General features: G+C 53.2%; 7 protein-coding genes across 7 annotated transcripts; 3 read left to right on the forward strand and 4 right to left on the reverse strand.

The window, feature by feature from the left end:
• Positions 1-114: 114 nt before the first annotated feature.
• Positions 115-1710, reverse strand: BJX67DRAFT_390099 (flavin-containing monooxygenase; the record flags this gene model as incomplete). The annotated part of the gene is made up of 1 exon (XM_071034588.1): positions 115-1710. One exon carries the CDS (start codon positions 1708-1710, stop codon positions 115-117), a length of 1596 nt encoding a protein of 531 aa, XP_070883249.1.
• A 245-nt stretch (positions 1711-1955) lies between these two features.
• BJX67DRAFT_383932 (Transketolase, thiamine diphosphate binding domain-containing protein) lies at positions 1956-4007 on the forward strand (the record flags this gene model as incomplete). The annotated part of the gene is made up of 1 exon (XM_071033564.1): positions 1956-4007. One exon carries the CDS (start codon positions 1956-1958, stop codon positions 4005-4007), a length of 2052 nt encoding a protein of 683 aa, XP_070883250.1.
• A 107-nt stretch (positions 4008-4114) lies between these two features.
• On the forward strand, positions 4115-4952 carry BJX67DRAFT_390102 (SDR family NAD(P)-dependent oxidoreductase). Its single transcript, XM_071034589.1, has one exon. It carries the CDS (start codon positions 4127-4129, stop codon positions 4913-4915), a length of 789 nt encoding a protein of 262 aa, XP_070883251.1. The 5' UTR covers positions 4115-4126; the 3' UTR covers positions 4916-4952.
• A 2292-nt stretch (positions 4953-7244) lies between these two features.
• On the reverse strand, positions 7245-9080 carry BJX67DRAFT_383934 (uncharacterized protein; the record flags this gene model as incomplete). Its single annotated transcript, XM_071033565.1, has 1 exon — positions 7245-9080. One exon carries the CDS (start codon positions 9078-9080, stop codon positions 7245-7247), a length of 1836 nt encoding a protein of 611 aa, XP_070883252.1.
• A 1843-nt stretch (positions 9081-10923) lies between these two features.
• BJX67DRAFT_225401 (cytochrome P450) lies at positions 10924-13204 on the reverse strand. The gene is made up of 5 exons (XM_071025814.1): positions 12753-13204; positions 12479-12696; positions 12227-12413; positions 11170-12164; positions 10924-11123 (listed from the first exon to the last, which is right to left on the reverse strand). The coding sequence occupies exons 1-5, from the start codon at positions 12934-12936 to the stop codon at positions 11064-11066; spliced, it is 1644 nt and encodes a 547-aa protein (XP_070883253.1). The 5' UTR covers positions 12937-13204; the 3' UTR covers positions 10924-11063.
• A 110-nt stretch (positions 13205-13314) lies between these two features.
• On the forward strand, positions 13315-15048 carry BJX67DRAFT_361678 (aminoglycoside phosphotransferase family protein). Its single transcript, XM_071029906.1, has 3 exons — positions 13315-13473; positions 13531-13818; positions 13878-15048. The coding sequence occupies exons 2-3, from the start codon at positions 13777-13779 to the stop codon at positions 14808-14810; spliced, it is 975 nt and encodes a 324-aa protein (XP_070883254.1). The 5' UTR covers positions 13315-13473; positions 13531-13776; the 3' UTR covers positions 14811-15048.
• A 1179-nt stretch (positions 15049-16227) lies between these two features.
• On the reverse strand, positions 16228-17583 carry BJX67DRAFT_225463 (NAD(P)-dependent alcohol dehydrogenase). The gene is made up of 2 exons (XM_071025816.1): positions 17245-17583; positions 16228-17194 (listed from the first exon to the last, which is right to left on the reverse strand). Exons 1-2 carry the CDS (start codon positions 17383-17385, stop codon positions 16343-16345), a joined length of 993 nt encoding a protein of 330 aa, XP_070883255.1. The 5' UTR covers positions 17386-17583; the 3' UTR covers positions 16228-16342.
• Between the last annotated feature and the right edge of the window lie 28 nt (positions 17584-17611).

A 17611-nucleotide genomic window follows, 5' to 3' on the forward strand; every position in this document is an offset into this window, starting at 1 on the left:
TGATAAGAGGGGACGGTGAATTCAAATAACAGGGGACATGCCTACAGGATATGGGGAGAAGTAGCATCCAGCCGAGATCTATACTCAATCATAAAAGATGTACATTGCATCAACCTAACGCAAAAACCTCTGACGGTGATATGCACCCCCCAAGGCGAGTGAAACCACCGCCACCGCGACAACAACCTTCTGCAGCGGATGCCACGGCCTCCTCCCCGTATCCCCTCCAATATCAAAGTCTCTCCACCGCGGCCAGTACAGCTGCCACCAGAACTTCCAAGTGTTGTCCGGATAATTCGTCGTATTGCGCCCCCTCGTGTCGAGATTCCAGTTCGAGCACCCACCCGACCACACCATATTCTTCAGCTTCCCCTGTAGGGCATTCGCGTCGTACATCTCCGCCGCCTCCTTGACCTCCAACGTGGCGAAGTGGCCGGCCAGGACGGGGCGGAACATCGCTTTGATCAGGTACTCGACCTGCACTTCGTTCGTGTAGATGACGGAGTTGTGCGCTGGGAAGGCATTGGGCCCGAAGATGATTCCGAAATTGGGGAAGCCAGCCACGAACGTCCCCTTGTAAGCCTGTGCGCCGCGTGTCGCCTGCCAGTGTTCGTTCAGGGTGCTGTGGCGGCCGTACACGGTGATCGGGGAGAGGAACTGCTGGATCTTGAAGCCTGTGCTGAGGACGACGGCGTCGACTGCGATGTCTCGATTGGGCGTGCGGAGGCCACCCTCGAAGAACTCGACGATGGGCTCCGAGGTCAGCTCGATGTTGTCCTTGTACAGGCAGGACAGGTATCCCGGGTCGAAGATCCGACGTTTACACCCTAGTGGGAACTGAGGGACGAGGACGTCGTGGTACTTTGCTGGTGCATTCTGCTTGATATACTCGACTGCACTGCGGGTTGCCCTTTCACGCTGTGCAACCAAAGCAGGCGTGTCCGACATATACAGTGTGTGCAGCGCGTCCGTGTCCTTCCAAAGCTTGAAGCGATACCACCGCGCGAGCAGCGGGATGTATCGGAAACACCACTTCTCCAGGGCCGTGAACTCGCGATTCACGCGGCTGGTCACCCACTGCGCAGAGCGCTGGAACTGGAACACCTTCTTTGCGTGCTTCACGACCTGGGGCACCAGCTGCGCCGCAGAACAGCCGTTGCCCACGACAGCGACGGTCCTCCCGGTGAGGTCGTACTCATGGTTCCAGCGTGCAGAGTGCCAGATGGCGCCGTTGAACGACTCCCACTTTGGGATGTCGCAGTCCTTGGGGATCGAGATGGTCCCGACGCACGAGACGAGAATCTCCGCCTCGCGGTGGAAGGTATATCCAGTCTCGAAGTCGCGAAGCTGCACACGCCAGACCCGGCCAGACTCGTCCCAGCGCGCCTCGACAACTTCAATCCCGCATCGCACGTGCGGCCGGATCCCGAACTTGTCAACGGTGCTGTTGAGATATTCCAGGATCTCGGGCTGTTCGGCGAACCGCTTCGACCAGTTGGGGTTTGGGTTGAAGGAGAACGAATACAGGTGCGAGTCCACGTCGCACCCGACCCCGGGGTAGGTGTTGAGGAACCAGGTGCCGCCGATCTGTGCCTCGCGCTCGTAGACGATGAAGTTGCTGTAGTTGAGGTCTTTTTTGAGGCGCGCCGAGAGTGCGATGCCGGCGACGCCGCAGCCGATTATGATGGCGCGGGGCTCGTGGGCAGGCATGATGGCTCTTGGAGGCTTGAGTTGGACAGCCTGGAAGAGAGAAGAATGATAGATTTGTTATTATAGCACTGATGGCGTCACAGTGCCTATATTGATCGCGCGAATGCAGTTCCGAAAAAGTTCTAACCGGTGGGTGTATGCGTCAATCCACATACAGCCGACAGCACATGCTATACCAGCCACAAAGCATATATAGATAACACAAAGCGTAATGCCTGTCTGGGCCAGATAAGCGTGCGTTCAACATGACGAATCCCACGGACACTACCTCCGACGCGCAGGCCGTCCGCGACCTGCGCAAGCTGATCATCGACTGCTGCCGCCAGAACGGCGGCGGCCACGGGGGCTCTGCGATTGGCATGGTCCCTCTGGCTATCGTATTGTGGCGGTATACAATGCGCTACAACCCGCGTAACGCGGACTGGTTCAATCGGGATCGGTTCGTGCTCTCGAACGGTCATGCCGCGATCCTTCTGTACACTATGCTCCATGCCGCCGGATACCCGGAGATGACGATGGATGAACTGAAGCTGTATGCCAGTGCCAAAGCACCTAACTCAACGGGCAAATGGCAGGCGACTGTGTGTCATGGCCATCCTGAGATTGAAGTTCCTGGTGTTGAAGTTACTACGGGTCCTCTGGGACAGGGCATTGCGAACGCCGTGGGACTGGCGATTGCGTCGAAACATCTCGCTGCCCAGTTTAACAAGCCAGGCTACGAGTTAATTACAGCTAAAGTCTACTGCACGACTGGCGACGGGTGCCTGCAAGAAGGCGTCGCGCAGGAAGCCATGGCCATCGCCGGCCACCTTGGTCTGGATAATCTCGTTCTCTGCTACGACAACAACCAAGTTACCTGTGATGGTCCGCTGGACTGGATCGTGTCTGAGGATACGAACGCCAAAGTGCGCGCTTTGGGCTGGGATGTTCTCGACGTTTGGGACGGGGACAGCTCCACCGACGAGATTCTGGCTGCGCTGCGCCTCGCGCAAGCGAGTACTTCGGGGAAGCCTGTGTTTATCAACATTCGCACGACCATTGGATACGGGACTTCGACTGCAGGGACGTTCAAGTCTCATCACGGTACATATTCGGACGAGGATGCGGCGAAGTTTGCAACTCACACGGAGTCCCACGCCCTATCTCAGCAAACAAAGGACTACTTTGCGCCCCTGATCGAGCAGGGATGGGCGCTCGAACAGTCTTGGAATGACTCTGTCTCCAGATATACACAGAAATATCCTGACGAAGCACGCCAGCTTCAAGCTCTCATCGGCGGCACGACCGGGAATGTGTCTGATATCCTGCAAAACCTCCAGCCAGAAGGCATGCCCGTCGCCACGCGCCAGTGGAACGGCCACGCCTTCAACACGCTGATGTCCCATATCCCTCAGCTAATGGCAGGAGGCGCCGACCTCTGGAATTCTAACCAAATGGGCGACCAGTCGCATCGGATCTTCGACCGTAATCATCGCGATGGTCGAGTCATCCGATTCGGTATTCGCGAACACGCAATGGCTGCTATTTCCAACGGACTTTCGGCGTTTCACCCTGGCGCCATTATACCTGTGACGGCGACATTCTTCATGTTTTATCTGTATGCTGCCCCAGGTGTACGGATGGGCGCCCTCAGCCATCTCCGCACTATCCATGTCGCGACGCATGACTCCATCGGCGAGGGGCAGAATGGACCTACGCATCAACCGGTTGAGATCGACTCCTTGTTCCGTGCGATGCCGAATCTTCTCTATATTCGTCCCGCTGACGAGGAGGAGGTCATCGGCGCGTGGATGTGTGCGTTGAGCGAGCGCAATGCACGCACACCCAGCATTATCTCGCTTGCTCGCGACCCAGCGGCAGTTCGCATACCATCTACTGGTCGTAAGAATGTTGCACTGGGAGGTTATACGGTCTTAGACACCCCCGACGCGCAAGTCACATTAGTCTCCTGCGGCTCGGAGCTCCAATTTGCGTATCTGGCCGCCATGAAGCTCACGGAGAATGGAATCCGAACGCGGGTGGTCAGCATACCCTGTCTCAGCTTGTTCGAGCAGCAGCCGGAGGACTACCAGGGGAAAGTCCTGTCGCAGACGCCGCATATTATTTCTGTCGAGGCGTATGTCTCCACATTGTGGGCGCGGATCTGCACGGCTTCGATCTCAATGGACTCCTTCGGCTACTCAGGGTCCGGAGCGGCGAATTTCCAGCGGTTTGGCTTGGATAGCGAGAGTATAGTGCGGAGGGTAACAGCTCATGTAGGCAAGAAGACTGTACGGAGGTGGGTGCGGATTGAGTAAGCATCGTTGGAGTCAACCCTGTACATAGTCTGGATCGGCTGTATGTCCAGCCATGGATCATATAAACTGCCCCACGCCACTCAATTCAGGAGATCGTCGTCTGGACTCCTCATCCCCTCATGTCCCTCCTCCGAAACAAAGTAATCGCCGTCACAGGCAGCTCCTCCGGCATCGGGCGTGCAATCGCCACGCGCTGTGCGCAACAAGGCGCCGCCGTCGTCCTGCACCACCTGGGGACGTCGGAGACAAAATCCGAAGCCCAGTCTCTGAGGGACTCCCTCGGCCAGGCAACTCTAGACGGGTCCCGCACGTCGCATCTCGCCATAGGCACCGACTTGACCGCCGACGGTGCCGCCGACAGCCTCATGAGCCAGACAATTTCATACTTCGGGCGCATCGATGGGCTGGTCAATAATGCGGGGATCTGCCAATTTGCCCCGGCCACCTCGGTCACAAAGCCTTTGTTACAGCGCCACCTGGACGTAAACTTCACAGCTGCATACCTTCTGACCCAGGCGGCGACACATCAGATGGTGCGTCAGGGCACGGGAGGCAGTGTGGTATCCATCTCCTCGATAACAGCGACAATGGGCTCCTCGAACCTGACGCACTACGCACCCACCAAAGCCGCGCTGCTCGCGATGTCCAAGTCCATGGCCGTTGAGTTTGGGGCGCACGGGATACGCTATAATTGTGTCCTCCCTGGGACGATCATGACGAGTATGAATGCAGCGGACCTGGAGGCGAACGGGAAACGGGCGTGGATGGAGGCTCGCGTGCCGCTGGGGCGGTTGGGCCAGCCAGATGATATTGCGGGCGTTGTGGTGTTTCTGGCGAGTGATTTGGCCAAGTATGTCACTGGGGAGCAGATTCTAGTCGACGGCGGTGCTGCCATTAATTATCAATAGCTCGATTTCATTTAGAGTTGTCCCGTCTAGAGCAGGCTATCTCAACGAATCTGTATAAGTACAACACCCGTCCAGAAATCACTAGCTCTATGTTTCTCTAATTCACGCCGATCCAGGGTGATTGCCTTGATGCATAAGTAAACCGCCTGCCAATTCTTTCGACCCGTTGATATGCTGTGGCCTCCTGTCAACAATGGTTCAAGCCGTAATCTGGGGAGGGGCTGGAGTAAGAAGTCTCGTGAGTTGAAAACGGCGGCGGTGGCCATGGCCATAGTGTTGGTGGTGGCTTGTTTGCGATCCTGGTGTCGAAAGGTTCTCCATGAGCCAGGCCAAGGAGCAATCCTTGTATCGGAATTTAACCACTCCACTGAAAACCGCTAACCCGTCGAGGAAGGGCTCGTCTGAGTTGGCCGATCTGGGCCCGGAAGTGGCAGGTGTAAGATATACTCCATGTTGTATATTTGCTGTTCCACGTACTTGCCCGGCTATTGGCGCCGAACAGCTAACGAGCTCATCCGTTGTGGGCATCTCACGGACCCCAAATAAGGTTCTGAATGCTGGAAGAAACATGGATAAAACCACCTCTGCTAACGCACGCGTATCATATTTACGAAGATTGTGCATAACCGTCTCAGAGATAGACGGCTCCGCCCCCTGTACCAGAATTACAAAAAGATTCTCAACTAGGTATGTAATTCGCCAGTTAAACAGTTCTGCTATAGTACAGGTTAGATCTAAATCTATATATCAAGCGTGACAGGGGTAGCAAATCGGTAAAAGCGGGAAGAGAGGGGTATAGCTTGCCTGTAGACACCTGAGTGGGAAATTTAGTACCAACGGAGGCAGCAAGCCTGTCAGCTGGAATGTCTGCTTTCATTCGTGGGGACAGGAGGTCTTCTACTTCGGGGGGTGGCGTCACGTCGTTCAAGTCGTCGGAGTCGGGGAACGGCGCGGTCAAATCGATACAGTCGTGGGCCGTGTCGTCTCCGTCTCGAGATGGAATGGAGCAAAAATCCTCAACGTCACCCGTGCTTATACCGTTGAGGTCATGGCACGATAACGTTCATGGAGTGGTTATCCATCACAATATCTTGCGCCAGCTCTAACTCGCTAGGCCGTCCTGTCATGTGTGTGGGTATCATACTGATGTTGCCGTTAGTGTCATCTATAAACGTCAACCGCGTCCATGGCTGCTCGAATGCAGCGCGCAGTTCCTCATCCACCAGCGCCTCCACCACTGCGATCTCCCAGTCTTTCATTGTCGCCTCTTCTGCGTCCGTGTCCCCCCCCCTGCCACTGGCACCAGGCCGTTTCACGACCAACAGACACCACTACTCAATGTGCGAATTCCCAGGTCTACAATAGAGAATTCGAGAATCAGAGAGATCAGAGAATTTGACTCAATTTGATTTCGAAGAAATCTGCTGCAATCTCAACCTGATGCCGGCACTTCTGGTAAGGTGATTCTGTTGTGGATGGTGGCTTCGAGCGGGCTTTCACTAATCCTCAAACAGGAGAATGATGATTCTTCGGAAGCTGCCACGCGACTGTATCAGCCAGGACAATCAGGGGACGAGCGGCATCGGGGGCGAGGCAGGGGATGAGCTACGTAGATGAGAGCATCGTAGTCGGGGAGACGAGATCTCAGAGTAAAAGAGGAGGGAGGAGTTGAGCTCCTGGGGGCGGGCGATCGAGGGATGTTTATACCTTCCTGGCGGCTTCATCGTCACCCCGAAAGGGCAAGGACGAGCGACATTCCCTGACCATTCAGCTGATCCTTCACCGGTGGATTCTTCCTCCAAGCGACAAATTCACTCTCTACAGTAATATCGTCAAACGGTTCCGCTGCTCAGAGCGCAGTTCGTCTTCTGGGCTGCGGTGCCGGTACTGTAACTATATGATAACCGATTGTTCAACAAGAGGCTAAGTAAGTTCTAGCAGAACACTACTGGTAGGCGTCTAGTCCTGTCGATCGATCCTGCTCCCTCGTCCAATCCTAGCACACGGCCCGCATATTGTGCCTGTCGTCATCGAGCCGCGAGCGCGGACTTCGACGGAATTATATCAGCGTGGGATTGATACGAAGCAGGTCGAATGGGTCAGATTCCAGCCAGACAGAATATAGATCGGAACAGTAACAGTAATGGTCTAATGAAACTGGAGCATTCTGTATGTCTTTTAATCTGATACGCTAGGATGGCACGAGGACAGATGACCTTTTCAAGCCATATATAGGACCTAAATTACACTAAGAATAGGTGGTATCGATTGCAGAGGGTGAATTAAACAGTGGGGATGGGTGACATATCGGATGTGTCCAGGCCACATTTTAGCGGCCACGGACGTCAAAGAAGCGAAGTCCTTTCGCTATCCCGGTGTCGGGATGAAACACACGAACAGACATCCTACCTTTTCCTGAGCCGGAGTTTTGCTGCAACTGTTCCAGACACCCAAGGTATTGCGGCCCGCCGCCTATGATGACCTCAACCGCGTTTGTCGAATCGTTTTCGCGCAAACGAGGTCTTTTTGGGACGTACTCGAAGATCGCGGAGTTCAAGACACTTCTCTTGATAGTAGCATAGTAGACAGCGTTGCCGTGGGAAGACTCCATGCGGTGGTGGATCTTCGTCGTCATATTCAGGTCCGCTGAGTTGATCCGATATGATTTGCCAACCTGCAGCTTGTGCCTCGCTTCTGATTCTGATTGATCATCCATGAGTATGTCCAACTTGGTTGAGAGTTGATATTCTTCGGGAAACTGCCATTCGTTTTTCTGGCACCTGCAATTGTCTGTCTCAAAACAGCGTGGCAAAGTACAGGCAAAGGTTGCTGTGAAGGCCGAGTCCTTCAGGACCTGGACCCAGGGGTTCGTTCTTGTGTATACTGTGAGGCTTTCCAGGGAGTGACCTTGTGGTATACACGCAATAGCTAAGTTTCCATTGTCCTGTACCCCCGTGTCTTTGAGCATCTCCAATACCTCGCTAAAAAGCTTGCTTAGATGCTGCTCTATCTCTCCTTGTTGGTACCAGGCGTTCTTTGATTGTGGTACCAAAGATTTGACCCAAGTGCAAAGGCTATCGTGTGTATACATCGCTTGTGCAAACCCACGGAGAGAATCTTCTCGGTTGTTTTGCCCGTGGACATCTGGAATGTTGTCAGGCGAGCAACTCAGACAGTAGAAGGCTACCAGATCGCGAAGTCGTACTCGCGTCATTACACCAGTGCAGAGACTCACAGCAAGCCCCCACATCTTATCAAGCTTAGCTATGCGGACTTTGAATGGACCTGCAAAGTTAAGTAAATCGGCCTTAGCTGTTATGCCAGGTTTCTTAGCAACAGTACCCTGTGCGGTTACTATAGCACCCTGGCCGCCCTGTATTCCGGCCGTGAGGGACTGCAATTCCATGAATGGATCTCTGGTACCCAAAGGCCGTAGCCTTCGAGAAAGCAATTCTTCAGGAATGAAGTTGCGAAAGTCATGGTTCGGGCATTGCCCATTCAAACGAGCTGGGCCAATGGGATGCAGTCCAGGATAATCTCTCGCCCCAATACGGATTTGAGTATGAAGGTCAATGCCCGTGCGGACAACTTGAACATCCATCATGAAATGGAGCCTGCGGAGTACATCCTTCCGATTATTGGCCAGCCAATGCCACTTCCGAATTGCGAGTGGAGATTCCAAGTCACTCACTGGTATCAGATATCCTTGGTGCATTCTGATTGCCAGGATGGACGCGCTCTCGGTGTTTGATGGGTCCCGATTCCCAACCACGAGCTCTGCTGGGCCCCATAACTCGGCGAGTTGAGCTGGTGTTGCGTCAATATCCATGCGTTGCTGGGGATCTGGTTTCTTCAGACCAAAAACCAGAACCTCTTTCTCCAACATGTCTCCTAAGCAGGAGAGTTTCTGTGAGCTTGCGTATATCTTCAGGGCTGTTGCTGAATGATCGGCACCTTCGAGAACGAAATCCGACACACTGCACGTCAGGAACTCGAATTGACAAGGAGCTGTCAGCCCGCGGAGGTTGGATTGCACGATTAATGTTAGAGACTGGAGTGCTAAGGCAGTGAGGTGCAAGAGTGCGAGCGAGGGATGCCGATACCACCCCTCCGTCCCTATTTCGACTACTCCAAGGACCCGAAGTATGGGTTCCAAAGTAGACATCAATGACTTCAATGGGAGCAGGCGAAAGAGACTAACATGCTCGAGTTGATGACGGCTGACCCAACGGTCGCAATATTGCCAGAACTGATCATTCAAATCTGGTCCTGGCTGAGGGGCCCGGAAATTAGGAGCAATGGCCTCTCGAATTCTTTCGGTCACAATCAACTTTGGTGTGACGCGAATCATTTGAATCCTTTGGATTATTGTAGCAAGTCAGCTACTCCCTGGCACCAAGGTCTGTATCAGACTAGTTTCAGCGTCCGCCCAGGCACGAGCCAGGCGCTCGACCAACTCCACATCCACCTGGCCTATCTCAGCATGGCATTCAGTGTTTTTTAGCGATGCTTGGCCCCAAGCGGCCGTAAACCGAACGAAATGGAGTTCACTGCTTTTGTAGCCCTTGATCTGGTTGAGGACATCAATTTGCACGGCAAGAGACTTGATACCACGCCCAATGTAATCGGCCAGTGACTGACAGTTCGAAGGCTGGAGAGAGCTTGTATATGGGACAAAACAAGCCCTCACAGAATGCCCGGCGAAGCGAGTATGGCCGCGCCACTGAGATACCATCTCGTCCTCGATCTCATCTAGTCGCGGTCGTAAAGTTAGTGTAAAAGGCCATGTGGTTCTTCTGTCCTTCATGATGACTGGCAGAAAACCAGTCAACCCAAGACGACGATCAGAATCTGCTATGATGTCCGAAATCTCGCTAGCCGTAGGGATGTCTTCATTGAGCGTCACGTAAGTCACGCTATCGTCGTCAGGCTTGTCATCTGAGGCGTTAGACGCCAGAAGTTCTGCGAGGTTTTTGAATTCCAGCAGTGATTTTTTGCCACGATTTGTCCGACTTGCCGAGGACGATTCCGATGAATCTCCAGTAATACCTCTCACTTGGGCCTCGTGCAAAGATCTTGCGGCTTCCATAGGCACCCAAGGTCCGTTGACAACATAGCGGGTAAGCAGGCGGGTCATCGAGTCAATACTGTTTGGCTGTGCAACGTCGTCGTCCGTGTCGGTGTGGACGTCTCCGAGGTCAAGCTCTGCCAGCTCCGCAAGCCACTCTTGATCATCGTTTTCATCAATGTGGTGCGGAGAGTCCAACGATAGATCTATTTGTTCTTTCCAGCAGATCAGCTTGTGCCGCTCTCGTAAGCCCCGACTGTGGTTAGAGAACCGTAACTGAGATCTGTAACTAACCACGAGCCGAATTTGGGGCAGGGTGGGATAGAACTAGGAGTGCTGAATTTGTACTGCAGGGGGCAGGACTTCTGAACTGCGAGAGAAGCGTTGACAGTTCAAAAAGTCGAAAGCAGTCGGAGTTCAGGTAGGGGATAAGAAGGCGTTTAGCTGGGCCGATGCTGGCAAGGCTACGCGCCCGCAGTCTGCACAGCTACACAGCCTCATCGGGCTCGAATTCGAGCTGCCGAATCAGTGAGGGCGATGAATCTCCAAAGCACCATTTGCCAAACTTGCATTTATGTATGCATTCGCGTTGTTTTGTTGTTTGCCATGGTTTATTCCAAGCCGATCGTAGGTCTCATCAAACGAGCTTTGACTGCTTCCGCCTCCCGAGGGAGGGCGCAGGCGGATTGCAAGTCGTCAATGACACACTGGAGAACCTATCAGTATCAGCACCCGCTACTACTAGATTAGATTGCGTATATCATAGTCTTTCTCATCCAGTGGCTCTTGTTCATCTTTAAAAGGGAGTATCCCAGGCCTGCCTTCCCATTGGGTCGCATTCCTCACTGGATTCTTGCAGTATGCAGCCTTTCATATTCTGAGGGGTTTCCGCTCCGATTTCCAAACCCCAGTTTAATGTATACCCATATTCTTACCATTGGGCGTTTCCGGGACATATAATCCACCATCGCTACTGCTTCTTACTCTGCCGATATTCCACCATCCCGAGCCTCTTCTTAGTAGCTACGAGAACGGCATATCATTGCTGCCTACCATACAGTGGCGCCTGTCTTTGCTGCATCAGGTACGTTCAATCCGCATCTGTGTCCTATCGACTGGTTTCCCAGTAACCTCCATAATCTGCACCCGTTAGTAATCCACGGTCTGTAACAGGTCTGAGACTCACGTTAAAAAGCTCCGACTCGACTTCATACTGGCCAAACGGCCCTAAAACCGGCTGTCCCTCACTATCTCGACGTATTGCTCCAAGTCCAACCTTGGTAAATGTATACCGTCTCAGCGTGCACGCAAAAACAACCCTTGCCTCGAGATTCGCTAGCTCTTGCCCAATGCAATTCCGCGGACCGCGTTCAAATGGGCGCCATGCTGAGACAGGGATGCCACTACTGTCGTCCTTCGAACCGGGCCTGTCGAGCCAGCGCTCCGGTACAAATGCGTCCTTGGTCGGCCCATAGACACGCTCATCGCGCTGGATGATTGTCTCGCAATTATGTAGGATCATCCCGTCAAGACATAGAGACTGTCCATCTGGTAGAGTTACGTGGAACCCGGTGCCAACCGGGATGGTACGTGCCGACCCGGCAGGCGGGTGTAGGCGAAGGGTCTCTTTAATAACAGCCGCGGTATAGGACATCCGGCTTAAGAGGCTCTCCCCTCGGCTAGAAAGCAGCTGCTTACGTATATCGTCCGTGGAGGATGCGGATTGCGGCCCAAAGAGTTGATCTAGTTCCTCGCGGACGGCAGCGAGGGCGTGCGGTGTCCGGCTCAGTTCGTAGAATGCCCATTGTAGCATACTGCTGGTTGTATCGTGGCCAGCGAATAGAAAGGTCTTGATTTGGTCGGATACCTTGTCAAGGGTGTCCGGGTCGAGATGCTCGACGCCCTCAAGGCTCAGGGCGAGAACGCTTCGAGACTTCTTCGTGTCTGTGGATGCGCGTGTTTGCCACTCTTGATGCTTTTCTTTGACGCGGCGCCGAAGGATAGTATCCAGCTGCTTCGAGAGCCTTTGTCGATGCAGCCTCGTGCGAACTTTGAACTGATCCCACGATGTACCGCCGTCCGCTCGAAATGTCTCTACCAGCTGGCGGAAAACGGTGACGATTTCGCTTTGAGAGCTTGGTCCGCATTGGGCACGGAGGTCTTCATCCATCGTCACGGCTCCTGCACACAACCAAGGAGTTATCTCACACGTTCGCGACGGTAGATACTTGGGGAGTACTCACCGATAACATCAAATGTCAGGTTGATACACGGCTTATCGAGCGAAACGACCTCGCGAGATGCGGCATGTTGGTCCAGAATGTCGATGAACCGCTGCACTTTGTCGAGTATACACGGGAGCAGCGAGACCAAATGCTGCGGCGCGAAGCCCGGGTTGAACAGTTTGCGGAGCGATTTCCACTCGTTGCCCTATGTGCATTTAGCACAGAGACACACCTTAATTTATGCTCGAAGAATAGAGTTTTCGATCGTACATCGGCTGATAGTAGAGAGTTCGGCCCCATCAACGGCATGAAAATATCCATTGAGTTTCCTTTCGGCACACTGTAGGGCAGAGCCTTCGTGCTCCGGGAGATCTGCTCGGCGACCTCGTGGCTGCAGATCACGCAAATGACATGCAAAACCGGGCGGAGATCGACGACGAAGAGCGGGGGATGGTTGAGCTGTTCGTCGACTTCGAGAAAAACCTGGTCTTGACCACGAATCTGTTAGTTGCTGGCGTTGATGTGAGAGACTTGTGGTGCATACCGATGTGTCGCCGTCTGTCGCCCTGCCCCATCACCGCGTCCAACGCCTTCATGTGGCCCCAGAGCAGTGAGGGGCTCAACTGGGGATATCTGGCATACTGCTTGAAGCGAAAGTAGCGGGTGCGTTCGAGAAGGTAGACCGTCAGCAAGGGGAGGGAGGTCAGCACTGCGATCCAGAGCAGCATCGCGGACTTCAGTTCGGTTGTGAACGCAGTGAATTCACACCGTCGCAGAGATTACGCCGCAGAGAGAAGATAACTTGTCATCTTTTCAGCTCATCTTGGGGGCTGTTGGCGCAGCGCGATTTGTGCCGTCCAAATCAGGCAACGAGCTTGAAGTTATGAACTGCTGCACAGCACAACTCGGAATGCCAGCCAATGCCCCCTCAGTCCCATCAGGTCGTGTTTCAGTTGAATGCGACATCATTCGGCCAATCATGATCTTCGTAAATCCTCGGACAGGAGGGCGAAACCGCTAGCCGAGACCGAGATGGGGCGGCCAAGAGGTTGGCATTCACAGGGAGCTGAGCACTGTCAATATGGTCATTGCATTGCCTTGAGGAGTATAAATGTTCCTCTATGTACTTGATTTTCAAGGACAACCATAGACTTCCTCTTCAGGATACTACCGCTTGAGTAAGGGTGCGCACGGGTCTGATGAGTGAGTATTTCACATCACGCATCACTCCTCACTGAGCCACGTACCCTGTCTATTTTGCACAGGTAGTTCAATAACTATCCAGTCTCACCTTGCCAGTCTCATCTCACTCACCAACGCAGGGCAATCACGTATACACGACCTGCCACGGATATCGTGGTCAGAGCTGGTCCATCTGAGTCAAGTGGACCCCATTACACGAAATCGGCCCGCTCAAGCCGCCCATAAGCAAAGCCTTAGAGTTTCGAGACTACGTGGATCCCCAGGTCGCTGGTATTGTGCTTGTTGCCAGGAGCGGGATAACCCGATCTTCTGCGACATCCTGCTCAGCTAACCGATCGAACCCAACTGATCAAGCATCCTCAACAATGGGACACCCTCCAGAAAGTTTTCTGAAGTATTACGTTCAGGTCGGTCACACGATCAGCTGCCCAAAATCCACCACCTAACGATCCATTGAGAATCCTAGCGTCCCGACCCAACCATTCGCGGTTATCTGGCCGAGATTGTGGCTCAGGCATCAACCTCCGATGTGATCTTCACAGATTCGCTCCGCGATCAAAACAGACCAATCATCTCGCCTGATCAGTTCAACGCTGCAACAGACCTGACAGCGGAGCTGAAAGGTGGCAGTAATATACTACAGGTATCAGAGCACACAATTCTGAAGGTCGGTTGGAGAGTCCACATGGGCGAAGCAGAGGCACTAATCCTCCTTGCGGAGAGATCACAAATCCCGGTCCCCGAGGTTCTCAGCGCATACACAATCGGCGACATTGGGTTCATCCTCATGACCAAGATTGACGGCCAAACATTAGGCTCATGCATGGATAGCATGTCTCCGGAGGACCTCTCTGCCATTTCATGTCAACTGAAGGCCTACATCCTTGAATGGCGTGCATTTCACAGCTCGTTCCTGGGTTCTGTAGGCGGCGGGCCGTGCCAGGATATCATATTTCAACATCCGTGGGATTACAGGTCAACCAGGAAGTATGGGCCTTTTGATTCCTTTGAGCAGTACAAACATGGCGTTGTCGAGGCCCTTCGTGCGTCGAGACCGAACGATAGTGTCTGGCATGACGAGGAGGAAGCCTTGAAGCAGAAGATTCTAACTGCTTCTCCGGCTCTCGCAGATGAGCGGTCGACTACTACCCTAGGGGTTTTGACCCACGGGGACGTCCATCCGGGGAATATAATGGTCAAGAACGGAGTCATAACGGGGATACTTGACTGGGGGGATTCGGGGTACAGCCTGCCAGAACGGGAGTTCTTTGCCGCCAAGCGGATCGCTATGGATGAGCGCTGGGCTGAGATGATCGATAAGTGTATTCCGTTTTTCTCAGAGCAGTGTGCGTTGATGGATGAGGTGGACCGGTCGATGATGCGGTATTCGCCTGTATAGAGTGTGTTCTCTTGCTACTATATCCACGTAGATATAAGGCTCTTTCGACATATCCCTGTTTTGTTAAGCCTGCTTCCAGCCAGAATACTAATTGGCAATATGCTGCTTTCGATACACGAACACTTCTGATGTAACCTAGAGAATAGTTTGACGGCAAACGTGTAGAGTGAGATAGATATATTTCAACCATTCACTCTTGACACTCCAGAAGCATGGTATGGCCGTTCTTAAATATCAGATCTTTTATATCAACCAAAGGGCGCGGCAAGACAACCTGACATCTCGAGCATCATGGCAGTAAATAAATTTTGGGTAAGTACAGGTGCAATGGATGATAATACCTAGGGTAAAAATATTACCTATTTCAGGTTGGCGGAGATGTAATCTCCAAGTTTAAGATAAAAGCAAGGGCTTTTCTTACTTGTCCATTATTTTTCTCTATACTCTTCGTATGCTCATCACTCCTATCGAAGGAGAATCTGGTGGATCTGTAGAAGAATAGTAATAAAGCCTGATAATAAAGAAACGCTACGAGCCAAAAAAGACTGTTACCATAAGATCCTGGCAGCTGATCTTTGGTTCATTCTATCTTCATAGTATGGAGCCTTGGAGAGAGTTAAATATTGAAGCCTTCATTTAAGGTATAGAAAAAGCCTAGGCAACGACACTCTTAGCTAGAACTCAGCCTAAATTAAACGCTAGATATTACTGTGGATGGCCTCTTCGATAGCTCGGAGCCTTCTGATTGGTGGAAGCAACCAAAGTCCCCCATCTGACGATCTGTCGACCGTCATCGATATCGGCGACGGAGTACTTCAATCTTCCGACTGTATGAGGGTGTCGCTGAGGTCGTTCCTTCATTTCGATTCACTCATTTCAATTGCTCTTTCCGAAAAGGGGATATCGTGAAGGTCTATCGCTCCGAGTCGCCTCCTCGCAGGAAAATATCTCGATAGACCCTATTGAGTGGAAGAAAGAAGTTCTGAAGATATATACCTTATCAGAACTCTGTTCGTCAAGAGCTGTGGTTGATTAGTCTCTATAGGCCCCGCATCCCTGGTTCTCAGTCGCCCCGGGTTCGTTGTCCTGAGGTCACAATCCCCAGGAGGCTGCGATCCCTCGTAGCTCGTCGTTGGGGGTTGGAAGTCAGCAGTGGATCCCAGTCCATAGTCTCCAGTTTCTTTGGGCTCGTCGCCCCTGTTCCTGATTCTGCGTCTCGATGCCGCCAGTTAAGTTCGCAAGTCAGCCCCCACTTATTATACAAGGCTATAGCTGAGTCCTTAGCATCTGGGCTTCGGCCCATGACAAGAATAATAATTGTCAGGGATAACCGTCCCGGCTGGCTACCTTCCACTAGGCCAAAAGGTCACTGTGATCAAACCCTACAGCCTGATCTGCTTGGATCCCACCTTATAGAGCTTGTCTATGACTCTAGGCCAGCCCCTATTCTAAAGATCGCGCTCTATTGTCCTTCACTGCACCGAAAACTCGACTGCACTCATTATCATCCATCACTAGCATGTCTCCCCGTCCTACTGCGGAACCAAAACAGCCCGGTAGTACACCTCTCCCCGATCCAACTTGTCCATCGCCTCCGTGATCCCCTCTTCTGTCATGGGAAACGTTTCAGTAATGGGCTCGATCCGATGCATGGCCGCAAACTCCAGCATCTGTTTGTGCAGGGCACGTCCAGCAACCAGAGACCCGACCACGTGGATTCCGTTCACAATTAGCGCCAAGTACGGGATCTCAAAGTTGCCCATGTCCACAGTGAGAGGGTAGATTGCTGCCTGTTTGGCAAGAATTGGCACGAGCAACCCCCAGTTCGGTGCCACCGCGGCGGTTACCAGCAGTCGGTCGAGCGGGGTGGAGACGGATAGCTTGGTCGCGCCTTTGGTAGCGATAAACTCGTGTGCACCCAGCTTCATGGCTTCCTCACGCTTGCGCTCCGAACCCGAGAGTACCACGACGCGGCATCCCATGCGCGCGGCGAACTGGATGGCCAAATGGCCGAGACCTCCAACGCCGAGAATCCCAACCGTATCTGTGGGCTTGATCCCGTACAGGGCTTGGAAAACGGTAGCACCGCCGCATTGAAGGGGAGCCGCAGCAGCGTCACTGAGTGTATCGGGGATTCTGTGGAGGAAAGACTCGCGCCACACAGCGTGGGAGGCAAAGCTACCCTGGTCTAAGTTGTGCTCTCCGTATATGGAGCGATCGGAGCAGAAAGTCTCGGTTCCTTGGAGGCATTCAAGGCAATGGCCGCAGCTGTCTACCTCATAGCCCCAGCCGACGCGGTCCCCTTTTTTCAGGTAGCGGGCGCTAGGACCAACCGCCTCCACAATGCCGACTCCTTCATGGCCAAGGACCATATCTGCACGTCGCTATATTGCCGGTCAGTATTGTTTGGAATCACCGGCCGTTGTCTACCTACGTAGTGCAAATCTGATCCGCACAGCCCTGAGGCCGTCACTCTCAGGAGGACGTAGTCCTCAGTTAGGGCGTCGGGCCTGGTGGTGGTGCTCCTGACCGGCTTGCCAGATTCGTGGCCCTTGAATACAGTAAAGGAAGGCATGTCTTGGTGTTTTCAATGGAGCTCTGTGGAGTTCTTGCACAATTGTGTGGCGATGTATGAGAAGACTGCGACCGACGGTGCCGTTGTCCTCTTCTACGGGGGAAGAAGGCCATATTTATACACGCAATCGCGAATAAGACATTCGCAAGAGAGCGACTCCGGTCGCCGACGAGTCCGGAAGAATCTCCTCGATGGCGGATGCGGGATTCAGCAATGCCGACTCAGC

Source organism: Aspergillus lucknowensis, assembly GCF_044049455.1.
Source record: "Aspergillus lucknowensis strain CBS 449.75 chromosome Unknown BJX67scaffold_42, whole genome shotgun sequence".
In the NCBI taxonomy this organism is placed as follows: domain Eukaryota; kingdom Fungi; phylum Ascomycota; class Eurotiomycetes; order Eurotiales; family Aspergillaceae; genus Aspergillus; species Aspergillus lucknowensis.

Coding starts and splice junctions, on each gene's coding strand:
- BJX67DRAFT_390102 (XM_071034589.1), top strand. CDS start 4,127: ATGTCCCTCCTCCGAAACAAAGTAATCGCCGTCACAGGCAGCTCCTCC.
- BJX67DRAFT_225401 (XM_071025814.1), bottom strand. CDS start 12,936: ATGCTGCTCTGGATCGCAGTGCTGACCTCCCTCCCCTTGCTGACGGTC. Junction 12,414..12,478: donor ACTCTCTACTATCAGCCGAT/GTACGATCGAAA, acceptor AAATGCACATAG/GGCAACGAGTGGAAATCGCT. Junction 12,165..12,226: donor CCTGACATTTGATGTTATCG/GTGAGTACTCCC, acceptor GGTTGTGTGCAG/GAGCCGTGACGATGGATGAA.
- BJX67DRAFT_361678 (XM_071029906.1), top strand. CDS start 13,777: ATGGGACACCCTCCAGAAAGTTTTCTGAAGTATTACGTTCAG. Junction 13,819..13,877: donor TTCTGAAGTATTACGTTCAG/GTCGGTCACACG, acceptor TGAGAATCCTAG/CGTCCCGACCCAACCATTCG.
- BJX67DRAFT_225463 (XM_071025816.1), bottom strand. CDS start 17,385: ATGCCTTCCTTTACTGTATTCAAGGGCCACGAATCTGGCAAGCCGGTC. Junction 17,195..17,244: donor GCGGATCAGATTTGCACTAC/GTAGGTAGACAA, acceptor CCGGCAATATAG/CGACGTGCAGATATGGTCCT.